The 14933-nt window shown below is 39.9% G+C and overlaps 1 protein-coding gene across 1 annotated transcript in view; it reads left to right on the top strand.

The window, feature by feature from the left end:
- Positions 1-8387: 8387 nt before the first annotated feature.
- Positions 8388-14933, top strand: part of onecut3b (one cut homeobox 3b) — a 23099-nt gene continuing 16553 nt past the window's right edge. Inside the window, exon 1 of the mRNA XM_030775565.1 lies at positions 8388-9417. Within this exon, the coding sequence (XP_030631425.1) occupies positions 8388-9417 (1030 nt within the window). The remainder of the gene's footprint in view (positions 9418-14933) is intronic.

Genomic DNA, 14933 nt, shown 5'->3' with positions numbered 1-14933 from the left:
CGAAAACACCCGAGAAGAAACGGTAGTCTACCTGAACGGGGCAGCGGCCTGAGGGGGGCACAGTTCGTGTATGAAGATGGCTAGCAGCGTTGTATTTCTTGCGTGCTTTATGAAAATGATTATTGTGACAGGCAACATGCTGTGCTGTGCATATGCTGTGTATTGACGGTAAGATGATGTGGTGTGTCGTGTGTTGTTGCTAAGTGCCTCTCTGAAGTCTGTTATGTGTCTTTAGTATGTAGAACTTAACAGATTAAAAATGACTACTAAAATGACTATGACTATGAAGCTATCAAAATGATCGCTTTTGTATATGACTATAAATGAAGCCGTACAAAGAATTCCAGCTTCTGAAGGAGTGAGAGAGAAAGAAGGTAAAAAAAAAATACTACTGCTTATTGTTTCAGTTCTGGTTTCCATAGAGAACGCCGATATTTCTGTCCTGGCGTTCACCAACCACGTCTTCTTCTGAAAAGAGACATTATGTATGGAACCTCAGTCGAGGCTCCTGTGTGAGTGTGTGTGTGTGTGTGTGTATGTGTGCGTGTGCGCGTGTGCGCGCGTGTGTGTGTGTGTGAGTGTGTGTGCGTGTGTGTGCGTGTGTGTGTGTGCATGCGTGTGTGTGTGCATGCGTGTGATTGGAAAGGCAGAAAGAGTGAGCTCAGTTTGGCATTCTGAACTACAGTAGACCAGTACACTCACAGTACTGTTGGGTGAAAAAAGATCAGACACAGCATGGTATGAGAAACTCAGGGAGACTGTGAGGACAGATCAATACTCATTCTCAATATGCCCTGCACAGTCTCACTGAGTGTGTGTGTGTGTGTGTGTTTGTGAGTGTGTTTGTGTGTGTGTGTGTGTAAATATAGGAAGGACATGCACAGCGTGCGGTTTTGTATAAATATAGAAAGAGTTAACAATCAATCAATGAATATTTCTGGAGACAAATGACAGAGTCTGGCAGTAATTTATGTTTGGTGTAGTTTTGTTCTCAGACACCATTTTTCAATATACATTTTTAATTTTTCCTATTGAGAAACATGCAAACTAGGCCATTTTTAACAGTCTCTTCTCTCCCTCTGTCTCTCCTCTCCACACACATTACAAACATACTACCACACACACACACACACACACACACACACCTCCCTGTAGAATTGATCGACTATTCCTTCTCAATCCATCTCTCCCTCTGTTTCTTAGCAACCAGCGCTCTAGTGAATTTAAAGGCTGAGTTGTTTTATTATTTCATTTTTTCCTTTTCTGTCTTTCTTCCTTTTTATTTATTTATTTATTTTACAAAAGAGTGTCTAGCCTGCATCTTGCTTCTCTTCAGGCGTTTGATCATGAATGTGTGTTTCAAATGTGACCTTATAAAAGAATTACAGAATACATCATTTCATGCTCTTTCAAATGTATCGATCTGACTCAAACAAATTTATCATAGTTTTATCTTCCAAACCTGAAGATAAATTTACAGAAGCCAACCTGCTGATAAACTGTCTAGCATCATATACTACAGACATTTGACAAACACATGAACACTTGTGGATTACTTGCTAGATTCGAATAAAAATTCACCGCCAATCCTATAGTCTAAGACCCTTAAAACCCCCTAAGATCAACTGCACTTGTTAGTGGAATTTTTTTTTTTTCAATTTTAATGTGTGCTAATGTTCATGCTACTTAGTGTTTTTTTGTTGTTGTTATTGCTGTTTGTTTGTTTTTTGATATGTGCGTGTGCTTGAATGTTACGTATGACAGAGATACAGAATCTTCAAATTTAAAAACAGTCTCTGTCAATCAAATACTTGAAATAACTGAAAAGAACGCCCCTAGCCTGTGCAGTGAACTGTGGCCCATTTGGGAAACTCTGCTTGGACCCCACAATTGCTGAATGCAGTCGCATTATTGATTCGTGGTTCAGTGAATCATCAGGTAGTATATTCTTATTAAAGACTAAATTACGTTATATTTTTTGTGAAATGCATTAATATTACATTGCCTTGATTTTTGAGAGGAAAATGTTCTTTCTGCATTTGGCTCATTAAAAGTGAGATTCTAGATTGAAATAAAAAGTTTCCCCATTCACATAACACAAAATAAACGTACAAATGAAAGGACGAACATAAAAATGCACGTGTGATGATATGCTTATTTGAACGCCGCTGGACCCGACCTTCTGCACATGCGAATACCGCGGACGAAAGGACGTTTCTCTTAGCGCAGACGTTTTGCCAAAAGCCTGTAGAATGAGGAGTCTACCAATATAAGCACATAATCCTCCACGAAACTCCAGATGTGACCGAGACCCGCTCAAAGAGGTGTTCAGAAATCGCAGGGCAACATCTCTCCTGTCTAAGTTTCTGAAACTCTATCCAGACGACAAATGACTTTGGAGTTTTTGTATTTATCCTTCAATATTTTGTTTCCAGAAGGATTATTTTATAAGAAGAAGAATACGGAGTTAGTCGTCTGAGCCTATTGAGTTTATGCTCATTTGTGTAAATGTTACCTTTATAATTATAACCTGCCACCTGTTTCTTCAAACATTAATAATTATCATAAGCACATATGAAAACAGATTTCAGAATTAATTGCGATATTTTTTTTTACATAGTGTAAATCGATTGAAATAGACGGAGAAAAAACAATTCAGTTGAACCTTCACAACCGAGAACTTAAATAGTTTTTGGACCTGATTTAATTCGGATGTGGACAATAACCTGCACCTACGTCTACAAATGTTAACTGCTGTGTTTCTCCTTCTGATCATTTTTAAAAATGTTTAATCTTTATTTTATTTCTCATTTATCTGTAAATAACTGTGAGACAAGCATTTTTTTGTTAACTAATTTATCAAATATGCCTTGGGCAAAAAAACCAAAAAACAAAAACCGAATCAACAATCTAATTGTATTATTCTATGACATAAAACTCAATTTAAATTAATGAAACATTTATGCTCAATGAAGTCACACTTAATGTTTATACTGTATAACATTTTTGAACGGATTCTAGTAACACACATGAAATGCATTTGCCTTGTAAATCCACATCAAAAAGGAAAAAAAATCCTGGTCTTTTACCGTTAATTTCAAAATAACCACTATTTGTGCCTCTTGTCTGAATGGGTTCATTTTCTGAGCAGCCTAGGCCTCAGATCTGTGAATTTCCATTGACTTAACGGATATCGATTTCCGATGGTATCGATCGCGTTCATCTCATCAACCGATGCGTCCTATCTCCATCTTATCACTAACACATTCTCAGAAATACAAAATGCCTACGGAGACACAACCGACTCAAAAAGTCTCGCCGGCTCTTCATATCATCACAAGTTTAACAAAGTCAGAAAAAGTCCCTTAAAATTTCCAAGGGTAAAATTAGGTTTTGTTTACAACACATTGTATGGTGAATATTAAAAAAGACAACAAATGATTCATATATATATATATAAAATACACAACACAAACCCACATTGAGGTTCTTTTTAAATATAAAACTGTATGAACAACACGTCATTAGGTCGTAAAGATGATTCTCCTTAAATGTACGTTTTCTTTTATATAAAAGGACAGTTATACAGTTATAATCAGCAAGACAAGGAAAGTCTATATATATATATATATATATATATATATATATATAAATTAATTTCACAGTGAAACATATACTAATTTTTTATCACGATTATATCTTTAACAAATTTACATAGAATTACTGAAACCACAATCAAGAAGTAGCAGTAACAGTAATAATAATAATAATAATAATAATACATATTCTCTATTAAAGGCGAATTGACGCTATGAATCAAGACAAAAAAATCTTCTTGTGCACTTCAGGAGGGAATTAAAATTAAATTCATGAAACATTAGTAAGTTGTAGTAGAGCTGACAGGGGCACGGTAAGGCAGTTAAATAAATAAACAAAAAAACAAATTTCAAAAAAGAGAGTACATGTATATAAGGTGATGTATGTTGTTTTTTCCCCCACTGATGGCGAGGCCTGTCTCTGAGCCTTCCAAAGCCCTGCGTATTAGAGTCCTGCGGATGTCCACCTAAGGCCTGATCAATAGGGTATCAATGGAAAAAGCTACTTCACTCCTTGTCAGTGAAAACACCACAGAAAAAAGTTTCATTCGAAGATACCTGCGAGTAGGTGTGTGTAGACGCTGGTCACCTCCGACGTTTTCAGCGACGATTAATACGCGTCCATATGTCACAAGAGAGCGTTGCTTTTGCTGTCATTTACTTTCATGATAATATGTAAACAATTTTTCAAACTGCTTAGGACTGGCTAGGCCTAATTAAACGGTTAGCCGGCAGACCAGAATAACAGAAATCTCACATCTTATTGAACTGCACAGTCTCGTGACGCATTACACACAGGTGTTACAATAAATGACAAGTAGTGTTAAATAATCAGGTCTTTTTTTAATACACGGACGACACTGTATAATTTTCCACCACGGAATATAAGAGAAACTCCTTTTTAACTGTCTGCGTTATTATCGGCCAGCAAGTTCTGAGATTGTTTCATGAGGTGGAGTAGACTATACTGTATAGATACTATACTGTATCTATACTGATCTAGATCTCACAAACAAGAATTCAATCTGTTTTTTTTATCCAAGAAAATAAACAAAAATAAACACAAAGTCGAATTATTACATTTATTTTCGAAACATTTCACAGTAGCATACAATGTATATTTAAAAAATAATTACTCATTGTATACAATTAAATAAAGTAGGCCTAAAAATATTTTAAAGAGAATATTTTAAAAGTCGAACCGGTTCTTCGCTTGATATAGTTGGGAATACTTCTCTCGAAAGTCTCTCAAAACTCAAGTAATTCGACTGACCCGCTTCAGTTGTTTGAATGCCGAGGGACATTATGGATTGTTCACAATTGATTATAAAGTTTAAGAACGTAACCCGCAGTCAGAATCGAAATCGAAATATCCATTAGGCGTTAAAAAGTGTGAGGGTAAAAGGGACGACACAGTCCACATACTTTTTGTTATTTACTCAGGTAAAGTAAACTTACTCGGCCTTGTAAGCATGTTGTGCTTAAAGATCGCAAAAAATAAGTAAATAAATAAATAAAATAAAAAACTGGATTATCTCTTGCAATTCTATGCATACATTCTATATAACATACAAATATACATTCTAGTTGCACAATTTGCGAACATTTTCTGTGGAGACATATTTCGGAATATTGGCTACAGATGAGCTTATTCTGACTGCTGAGTTTGAAGGGCATTTAAGTTCTGCTTTGTCTCTGTTAAAGCCAATACGCTTAACAGTCCCATTTGTGTAGGTGTTACAACAATATCAAGGGTGAATCACAATAGTGTAGTACTTCTTCACACATGTTGCGTGTACTAACAGCACAAGAAATCACACAATTTAGCAACGTAATTGCACTGTATAAATGGTCTCTGTATAAGTGGTCACAAGTTACACTTACAAAACAAAAGAGGGACCAATTTTGAAAATGAAATGTGTTTCCTTATCGTCGGTTTTAGATGTGATGTTCTCATTCTGTAACTTGAACACAAAGAATGTGTGTGTGTGTGTGTGTGTGTGAGAGAGAGAGAGAGAGAGAGAGAGAGTTAAAACTTACTGCGTCGTGCGTGCCCGCAGTAAATAGTTAACAGCGGGTGAGTTACAGGCGAGCGCTTACTCACATCCATCACCCGGGCGGTCAGTCAGCCGATACCGAGGATCGCGAGCTGCTCTGCAGTGTGGAGTTAACGGATTCGCTGTTGGCTCCAGAATCGTAATTTATTTCCGATAGAAGTGCTCATCAATAGAGGGACATTAAAGCGAGAAGACACGGCAGTCATTTGTGTAGCGTTGACTAAGACGGGTCTAAAGTGTTCCCATTACTTCTTCAGGCCTATAACCAACTTAGGCCGCTCTTAAAGCTCACCTCTGACAGCTTCGTCTAAGCCACGTTTCATCATCTAACTGACTGTGGGCATGAAAGCGAAAATAGTTCATTACATTTTAAAAATGTCTTTCCATTTTTAGGTTCAAAATACATGGATAACCAAATCATCTTCAACAGTGACCGAATCATCATGATTTTAATAATACCAATGTACCAAAACCGACAAGGCATCAACAGTGACACGCTGCTGTTACCCCTACTACTACTACTACTGCTACTACTACTACTACTATTAATAACAATGTTCTTGCATTTCTTTAGACATTGCTTATTTGTATTTTTAAAGAATAAATGTCTGTCTACAAACCCAGGCATGTTAAAGTGAGCTCGAATGTACATTTAGCCCACAAATGTTATAGAGTACATTAATTATATACGCACGGACGAAAAGAAGTTAATAATACTACTACTACTACTAATAATAATAATAGCAATAAACCCAATTTACCAATGTCTGCAAGCAATTTATAAAATATTTGTACTTAAAAGAATGCAAATGAAATATTTTACTATATAATTTACAACAATACCTGTAGTTCGGGTACGTTTGAAACTTTACAGTATTGTAGAAAGAACGTTAACAACGCAGGAAAATAAAAGCATCCTGTCTTGCCTTTACCTTAGTCGAAGTCGTCGGTTTTTAGCTTCTTAAATTCCAGTTAACCAAATCTTGTCCTCCTTGCTCTGTTCTTCATTCTCTCTCTCCTCCCAACTTTCTGACCTAAGAGGTCCCTCCTCACCCTGGGTCAAAAAACATAATTAATCAGTGTCAGTCGATACATTGATCAGAATTATCAATGACCACCCGAAAGGGAAAGTATACCTCTAGCGCCAGCGAAGCTCTTCAAAGTTTATCATGCGTCTTTTACCCTGCGCCTTTTAGCCGAACCTAAACACGACAAGCCCGATCCTCCAAAAAAAAGTGTGTTTTGTAAATTTGTCAGTTTTTGTCATACTGTCATATTTTAAACTAGCATAAAACTATGACACTTTCTCAGTTGTGTATATGAGAAATGTGAAATGTGAGGAATGTGTGTATATACACACACATACATACGCGAGCGAGAGTGATAATTTTATGTGAGTTTGATATATGAAAATACAAGAAAAAAAATGACTAACTTAGAAGCTTTGAACACAGAACGAAAAACGGGCCACTGTGAAAGTAGAAAAGCCTCGCAAAATGATTAAAATGTGAGACAGATAATTTAAACAGGACAAACCATGGTTCTATTTTGCTTACAAGGGCGATAGGCCCAGGTTCAATTAATCACTCTCATATTCTCATATTACTGTATTTACAATCCACGAGGCCTGCTCTATACAATTAAATCTGTTGTATCTGACGTTTGGAGCTTGAACGCAAACAGGGACAAGCAGAATTAAACTACGTTTCTGGGAAACAGCTGAACTCAACATTTATGAGTTATTTATGCTTATTTGAAATATCAATACATGATTGATTGTACTGGCCATTGAACAGAAAGTATTAGAGCGCCTGCAAAATGTTAAGACAAAAAATTAAGATATTAGTATGAGCCCTGTAATCGTAAGCAGTAAGCATATGGTAAACCGCCTGGAACTTACAATTCTTCTGCTAACTGAATGTTTTTCAGATTTGAAGTCTCCTATTACATTTTGGGATAAATTATAGAAGTATAATCACATTAAAATATCCTAGAGACTCTTAGGCTCAATTGAGACTCTCTTCATATGCGAATTTGTATTTTCCTGATAAATACTTCTGCATGGTGTCATATCTGCGTAGGCACTGCTTCACTGTTCTATCATGCCACCTATACTAATTAACGTGCAATTATGTGTGTGTTTTCCACATTTCCGCAGAATAACTACTTGTATCTACATTGCAGTTTCTGTGTGAAAATAAACCGTTTTCAAGGTCATCTTATATTATCTAATAATGTATGCAGTTTGCTGTAAGACGGCCGGACTAAAGCGTCAACACAGAGAGATAGCAAGTGGTTTCAGCACCACGGACAGGGCGCGTGTCCGTTCTTTTTTTTCCCCCTTTTTTTACAAACACAGTCGCGCGCTCCCGCGCAGAGACGGACACATCGCCCAGCTCTGATCTCTCTGTAGAAGCGCTGTTGTACAGCGAATGAGCCACACACGCACACGGAGTACTCCACACAACACGATCACACGAGTGGAAGAGTGAAACGCCGTGATTTTGCCTCGGACAAAGAGAGACGTTCTTCGCATCATGTTGGACTGACTATAGTCGCTTTGAAATCGATGGATTGGTCTTGAAATCGTTTATTTGGGGGGAGAGTAAAAAAATCTGTTCTTTCTGGAGGATCGAGTCGGCGCGTGATAGTGAGCACGAGTGACAGTGCGCGAGAGACAGAGAGAGATAGAGAGAGGGAGGGAGGGAGGCGGACAGACAACATTGTCTCAGCGATGGAACTTACAATGGAAAACATTGGCAACATGCACGGCGTCTCGCACTCGCAGGCGGGCGACCTGATGAATTCCTCGCATGCACGACCTTCCTCAGCGTCCCACAGAAACTTGGTCTCACACGGACGCTCCGCGATGGTCTCCAGCATGGCTTCTATCCTGGAGGGCGCCGGAGAGTACCGAGCAGACCCCGCACTGTCTGGGCACCTGCATCCGGCCATGACCATGTGCGAGTCCGGCATGAACCTGTCCAACACGTACACCACACTGACTCCACTCCAGCACCTGCCCCCCATCTCAACCGTCTCCGACAAGTTTCACCATCCTCACCCTCACCCGCATCACCACGCTGCACACCAGCGCCTCACCACCGGCAACGTCAGCGGCAGCTTCACTCTCATGCGCGACGACCGTGGCCTTGCCTCCATGAGTAACTTATATGGCCACTACCCCAAAGAGATGTCCGGAATGGGACCGCCGTTGTCTCCGCTCTCCAACGGTCTGGGCTCTCTGCACAACTCTCAGCAGGCGCTCTCGGCATACGGCCCCGGCGCTCACCTGGCCAACGATAAGATGCTCTCTCCTGGTGGTTTTGAATCTCATGCAGCCATGCTGTCCAGAAGCGAGGAGCATCTCGCCCGGAGTCTGGGGGGCCACGGTCACGGTATGATATCAAACCTCAACGGTATGCACCCGCATAGCCACCTGCATTCGCAAGCCAACGGCTCCATGCTAGCCGAGAGGGAGAGGCATGCGGCCGGGGCCGGACAGGGCGGCGGGTCGGGTCAAGTGGAGGAGATTAATACGAAAGAGGTGGCGCAGAGGATCACAGCGGAGCTGAAGCGCTATAGTATACCTCAGGCCATATTTGCCCAGAGGATCTTGTGTCGCTCGCAAGGGACCCTGTCGGATCTTCTGCGCAACCCAAAGCCGTGGAGTAAACTGAAGTCCGGCCGGGAGACCTTCCGAAGAATGTGGAAATGGTTACAGGAGCCAGAGTTCCAGCGAATGTCGGCACTCAGGCTAGCCGGTGAGTGAGTGACAGCAACTGTAAAATTTGGCGGATGGAAAACATGCTCACGTTCTGTTGTGCAACATTTGAGGAAAGTAAAGTGTTCCTTCAAATGACAGATTTTGCTCTTATACGATAATTGTTGAGAGAGTTAAAAGCTGCGTCCGTATCTCTCTCTCCCATGGCCATTGACTTAGGCATATCGTTTCCCACATCAGAGTAATCTTGTTGTAGCCACTGCTGTAGTCTGACAAACTCTGCTAAGGACATTGCTAGATGGCGATAGACAATTCACACCATGGTCTCAAGAGATGTTCAGAGACAAGCAAGATAGCAGTGACTCTAAAAGGAAAAAAAATATATATATATTTAGCGCTGTTACAAACTGTGGAAACAGTAATCATTCTTCAAAATGTACACTAATTCATAGCTGAGGAGTGAATGTGCATGTAAATTTACAATGTTAAAGATGACAGGCGTAAAGTGCACACAGTTATGGCGAGCAGTCGTTCCTGTACAGACAGATAACATTGCCTGTATGGAACAGGAGCCGAATCAGGGTTCTTAAAAAGACTTGATAATGATGCTACCTGGTTGAAGCTCATGTCCCTAGCTTTTAAGGCTGAACACAGAGCTTAACGTGTGCTAAATCGGATGGCCATCAAACATTAAAGGAACGATTGTCTGTCAGCAATTGATGAGTGTGTAGAACACTCTCACCCACAACAGATGGAGAGGGTGTCTCATCCTACGCGGCGGCCCTACTGATAAAGGTCAGATTTGTGTTCGCGGACATGTCCGTCCCTGTCTCCCGAGTGTACCCGATATCACCCGAGTCTCTCTGGGGCCCCAACAGTTACGACACACAGCTAGGCGCAAACAAGTCGAGCTTCCTCGGCTAAAACGCTGTGATGGGGGAGGGGGGGGTGCGTGACCTCCAGTTGATCAATAGCGCAGTTCCCAGCGTCCCTTTTAAATGGAGCGCGCAGATCAATACTTGATTCGGAACTGAAAGGCGGCTAACCACACTCACTGTCCAACATTTCATCTACCTCGCATTGTTTTAAAGCTCTCTCATTTGACCGTGTCTTTCCGATACACAGGCCCGTGTGACTAATGTCACATTTAAACGTCACCGCCTTTAGATGTTATGCACCATTGGTTTGGCAGGACGGTCATTTCGATATCGTATGATAATACACAGTCTAGTTACAGTACATATGACGGGAAAACATTGCGCCGACCACATTCTTGTTTCTTTATTATTTATTTGTTTTCTCTTAATTTTTGGACTAATGGAATGGCAATAATGTTAAACAGACCTAACCTGAAAAGCTGGCACTGTCCGTCTGTTTTTACTAAGTTATTATTCTGTTTTTGATAGCTTCCGTTTGAGCAGATCATTGCTGTTAAAGTGTGTAATGGCATAATGAGGATGCCTGCCTCCTGATGCAACCCACACAAAACACTGTATTAAAAAGAAGCCGACTTTGCCATTTCAGAATTGAAAGGTTCCTTTCATCTAAAATTTAAACAGTTTTACATGAAGATCATGTGATGCCGTACATAAGGCCTAGTGTAAAAAAACCAAGGCATTGCAGATTCGCATCGTCACATTCACGATTTTCAAAGATAAATTTAATTTACAATACATCTGCTTTGTAATTTCAGATGTCTATATTCTGAGCCCCAGAGTTACTCTGATAGACCGTGGCGGTATTTGGTGGTTTATAATGCAGTTTTCATTGAGCAGCACGGGTACCAATTGTTCCTTATAGAGGACAGGTTGCACGCTCCTACAACAATACTAGCTCACGATCTGGCTGATAAACAGCCATGGCCTGCTTTTCAACGACATATGGAGCGTTTAAATAAGACAAAGGTTCACCTTCAGCGACGATAACGTGAAACATATATTTTCTTTGAAACGAAAAGTTTTGTTGTTTTAGAAAAAAAAATCAGATGGTGGAAAAACGATGTGTTTTTTTTGGCTCAGTGTTTGGTTTAAACAAAACAAAAATAATCATACAGGTTCAGAGCACACAAAGCAAGAACGAAGTGTTTAATGACGAATACGACAGTATAATCTTATTCTTTATGTGTATCCATAGCCGTAAGATACCAAGGAAAAAAACGGTTTTTTTTTTGTGATTTTTTTAAAAGCTCATTCAAATAGATAAATACGACCCAAACAGCTGTCACATATACGTGTTTGAGAAACAGTTATAAAAAATGATCAAGCCGTTTGATTCTCTTAATTACACAATAAAAAATGTGGCTATATGCCTCCGAATCATTTACCTAATACCATTTCGATGCAGCGGGCTATAGATTACTAGGCCTCTGGCCCAGGAGACCGTTCCTTCGCTGCTGTGCGTAGTTAGGGAGGGCAACGTTAGTGACCTGAGCCTGGACACATGTCCAATCTGTGTGCATTTGAATGCCTAATGGATCGCTTCGCAAAAGGTGATTAATTGCTTCTTAACCCAGCCAAGACACTTGCATACATATACCCCTCATCCTGCTCTTACTACCGCTACTTCTCTCTCACTCTCTTTCTCTTTCTTTCTTACTCGTGCATAATGCTATATATCATACATAATGACACATATATATACGTATACATATTTATATGGATGTACTTATAGTATATTTTAATAGTATAATAATAAGTACACACATCTGCCTTTGTATCATTAGTGCTTTATATATTTCTTGAATATCAGGCGCCTTGTCTTTCAGAGATACAATGGATTGCCTTCTCCTCACAGAATGACATTTCTCTTTAAATACTGAAATGTGTAGACACATGTTTAACTCTGCCTTTCGGAGCCTTTTTAATTGACTTGAAAATTGTATTGTATGTGTTTTTTCTCCCCCAAATGTGTACATTGGATTAAATGAAGATGTATCTTTTTTTTTTTTAGACTGGACCAGAATTCAGCATATGAGCTGCCAAAATTTGAAATAAGAGAGGGGAAATCAAGATGAAAATGTAGACTTAAAAGATGACATTTCTTTTGTTTAATTGTTATTTATCGTTGACACCTCTGTGTCTCTACGATCCCAGGGAATCAGCGGGAATGAATTCCATTAATCAGAAAAATGAGGGCCAGTTTGCCTCTGCCAAATAGTTCAAAACAAACAAACAAAAAATAAAACAGGAGACTGATTAATGTCTTAATTACATCTGTCCATGAGAGCCAGTGGATATCTGCTCCCATAAAGGCATTGAACAAGAAACTGTGCAGCTTACAGAAGTGTAATGCATCACAGCTATGTGTACGTTTGATTGGGTGTAATCTTACACTCTAAAATAACTTAAGTAGGTGACTGTTTGATAATAAAGATGTCGGTGTTGGATTTTGTAGCTTTTGGAATAATCATTATAGATTGATTGATTAGCAAAAGATCTGAGTAGCACCTTGGCACACACTGACATGGCTTGTCAGAGTGTTTGTAAAAAAAAAAAAAAAAACACGAGCTCGTTCCACGTTATAGGGTTCATTTTCAAAATGGTCTGGAGTCTCCACCACAGAGAGAATTAACACCCACCCACCCACAAACACACACACACGCACAATCACACACACACACAGACACACACACACACACACTCACACACACACTCACACAGACACACACACACACACACGCACGCACACACACACACACGCACACGCACAGTCGTGCGCACACACACACACACACACACAAACTCACGCACACTCTCTCACACACACACACACACACACACACACACACGCACACACACACACACACACACACCCAAACAAATGCAAGCACACACATATGTTGCATAAACCATACGATTGCTCATATTTCAAAGCGTATCTTTGTTCGTAATCCAGTTTTGCTTTGACTGAGCAAACTGATTTCTTTAGTGTTTAAGCAGTACAAAGGAAAAAAACACACAGCTGAAATTTTAATATGAAAGACTTAAATGAAAACCGAGGACACCTGTTGAGTTTACTGTCATAAGTAAAATGAGGAGCAAAAACAGCTGATTAGTTAATTTACTCTTAAACACAGGCATCCCGTACACACACACACACACACACACACACGCACAAACATACAGACACACAGACACACAGACACACACACACTCACACAGACACACAGACAAACATACAGACACACTAGTGCACTCTCTCTCTCTCTCTCTCTCTCTCTCCCACATAGATGCTCAGATACACACGCTCACCCAAATGCTCATTAATACACACACTACACAGACACAGACACACACACACACACACACACACACAAGAATTCACACATGCGCACGCATGCACACATGCACACACACACGCACACACACATACACACACATACACACACACACACACACACACACACACACAAATGCACACACATGCACACACGCACACATGCACGCGCACACACACACACACACACACACACACACACACAGACTAGTGGCTGAAGAACTACACGTCGAAACCCTTATTTTAAGTGTGTGGATTGGCCAGCTAAGCTCTGAGTGTCCAGAGCCAGTCTGAGAGTAACCGTGAGAGGTGACTCCATATGATACGAGTGGAGGACCCTTGTCTGTAAGCCCCTGGTATTCCTGAAGTGAGGGAACAGATCTGAACCTTTTACGGCCTGTAGACGTTAGCAATCTAGAAACGTTTCAGTCATGTGTTTATGGGACTAAATACCATGAGCGGCTGGTCATAACAGGCCAGCCAGTTTTGATAAGGGTAAAGTCAGACCAAGAAGTAGAGTCATAAATTATAATTATATGAATTATTATAAAGAATTATGATTTTATGAAATTGACAGCTTATGAAGTGCTGCGTAACACTCACAAGTAAATGCGTACAAAAATATATGACACCTAACCTCTATTTCCATCAAGGAGTTTATATAGTGTTTATAAGCTGTGTGTAATATACATCAAGCGCATTCAGGTACAGCAGGTGTTCTTACCCTTAATGACTTTTCAAATGCACATACAGAAAATCAGTGAAATAACACAAGTTATGGCTTCTGCAAGTAGAGCAGATTTTCACCAGTTCAAGCAAAACAATAGAATAAAATTTCTCTCACATTGCTGATTCACGATTGAAGCCGCCAAAGGTGACCATGGTTGTAAAACAGATGCCTACTTGACACACTAAACACTTGAAACAATCATATACACCGCAGACTCAGAGCAAATGTGTATTTAGTGTTGTATTTGAATGGTGTGCCCTTTGCCGGTACTCTTAAGTGGTGCTTGGCTTGGCGACTTCGCTCTCTCACTAATTTCAATTGACTGAATACCCAATCAGAGCTCCAGCAAAGAAAGAAACAGGGAAGAAAAGGAGCCGTGTTGGAGCACTGGAACACGATTCATCCTTTCATATGCGTTCATATACGTTCATATACGTTCATATACGTTCATATGCGTTTATATGCGTTCATATACGTTCATATATGTTCATATGCATTCATATGCGTTCATATATGTTCATATACGTTCATATACATTCATATATGTTCAT

The sequence above is a fragment of the Chanos chanos genome, chromosome 5 (genome assembly GCF_902362185.1).
Source record: "Chanos chanos chromosome 5, fChaCha1.1, whole genome shotgun sequence".
In the NCBI taxonomy this organism is placed as follows: domain Eukaryota; kingdom Metazoa; phylum Chordata; class Actinopteri; order Gonorynchiformes; family Chanidae; genus Chanos; species Chanos chanos.
This window is presented reverse-complemented; position numbering and strand designations above follow the sequence as displayed.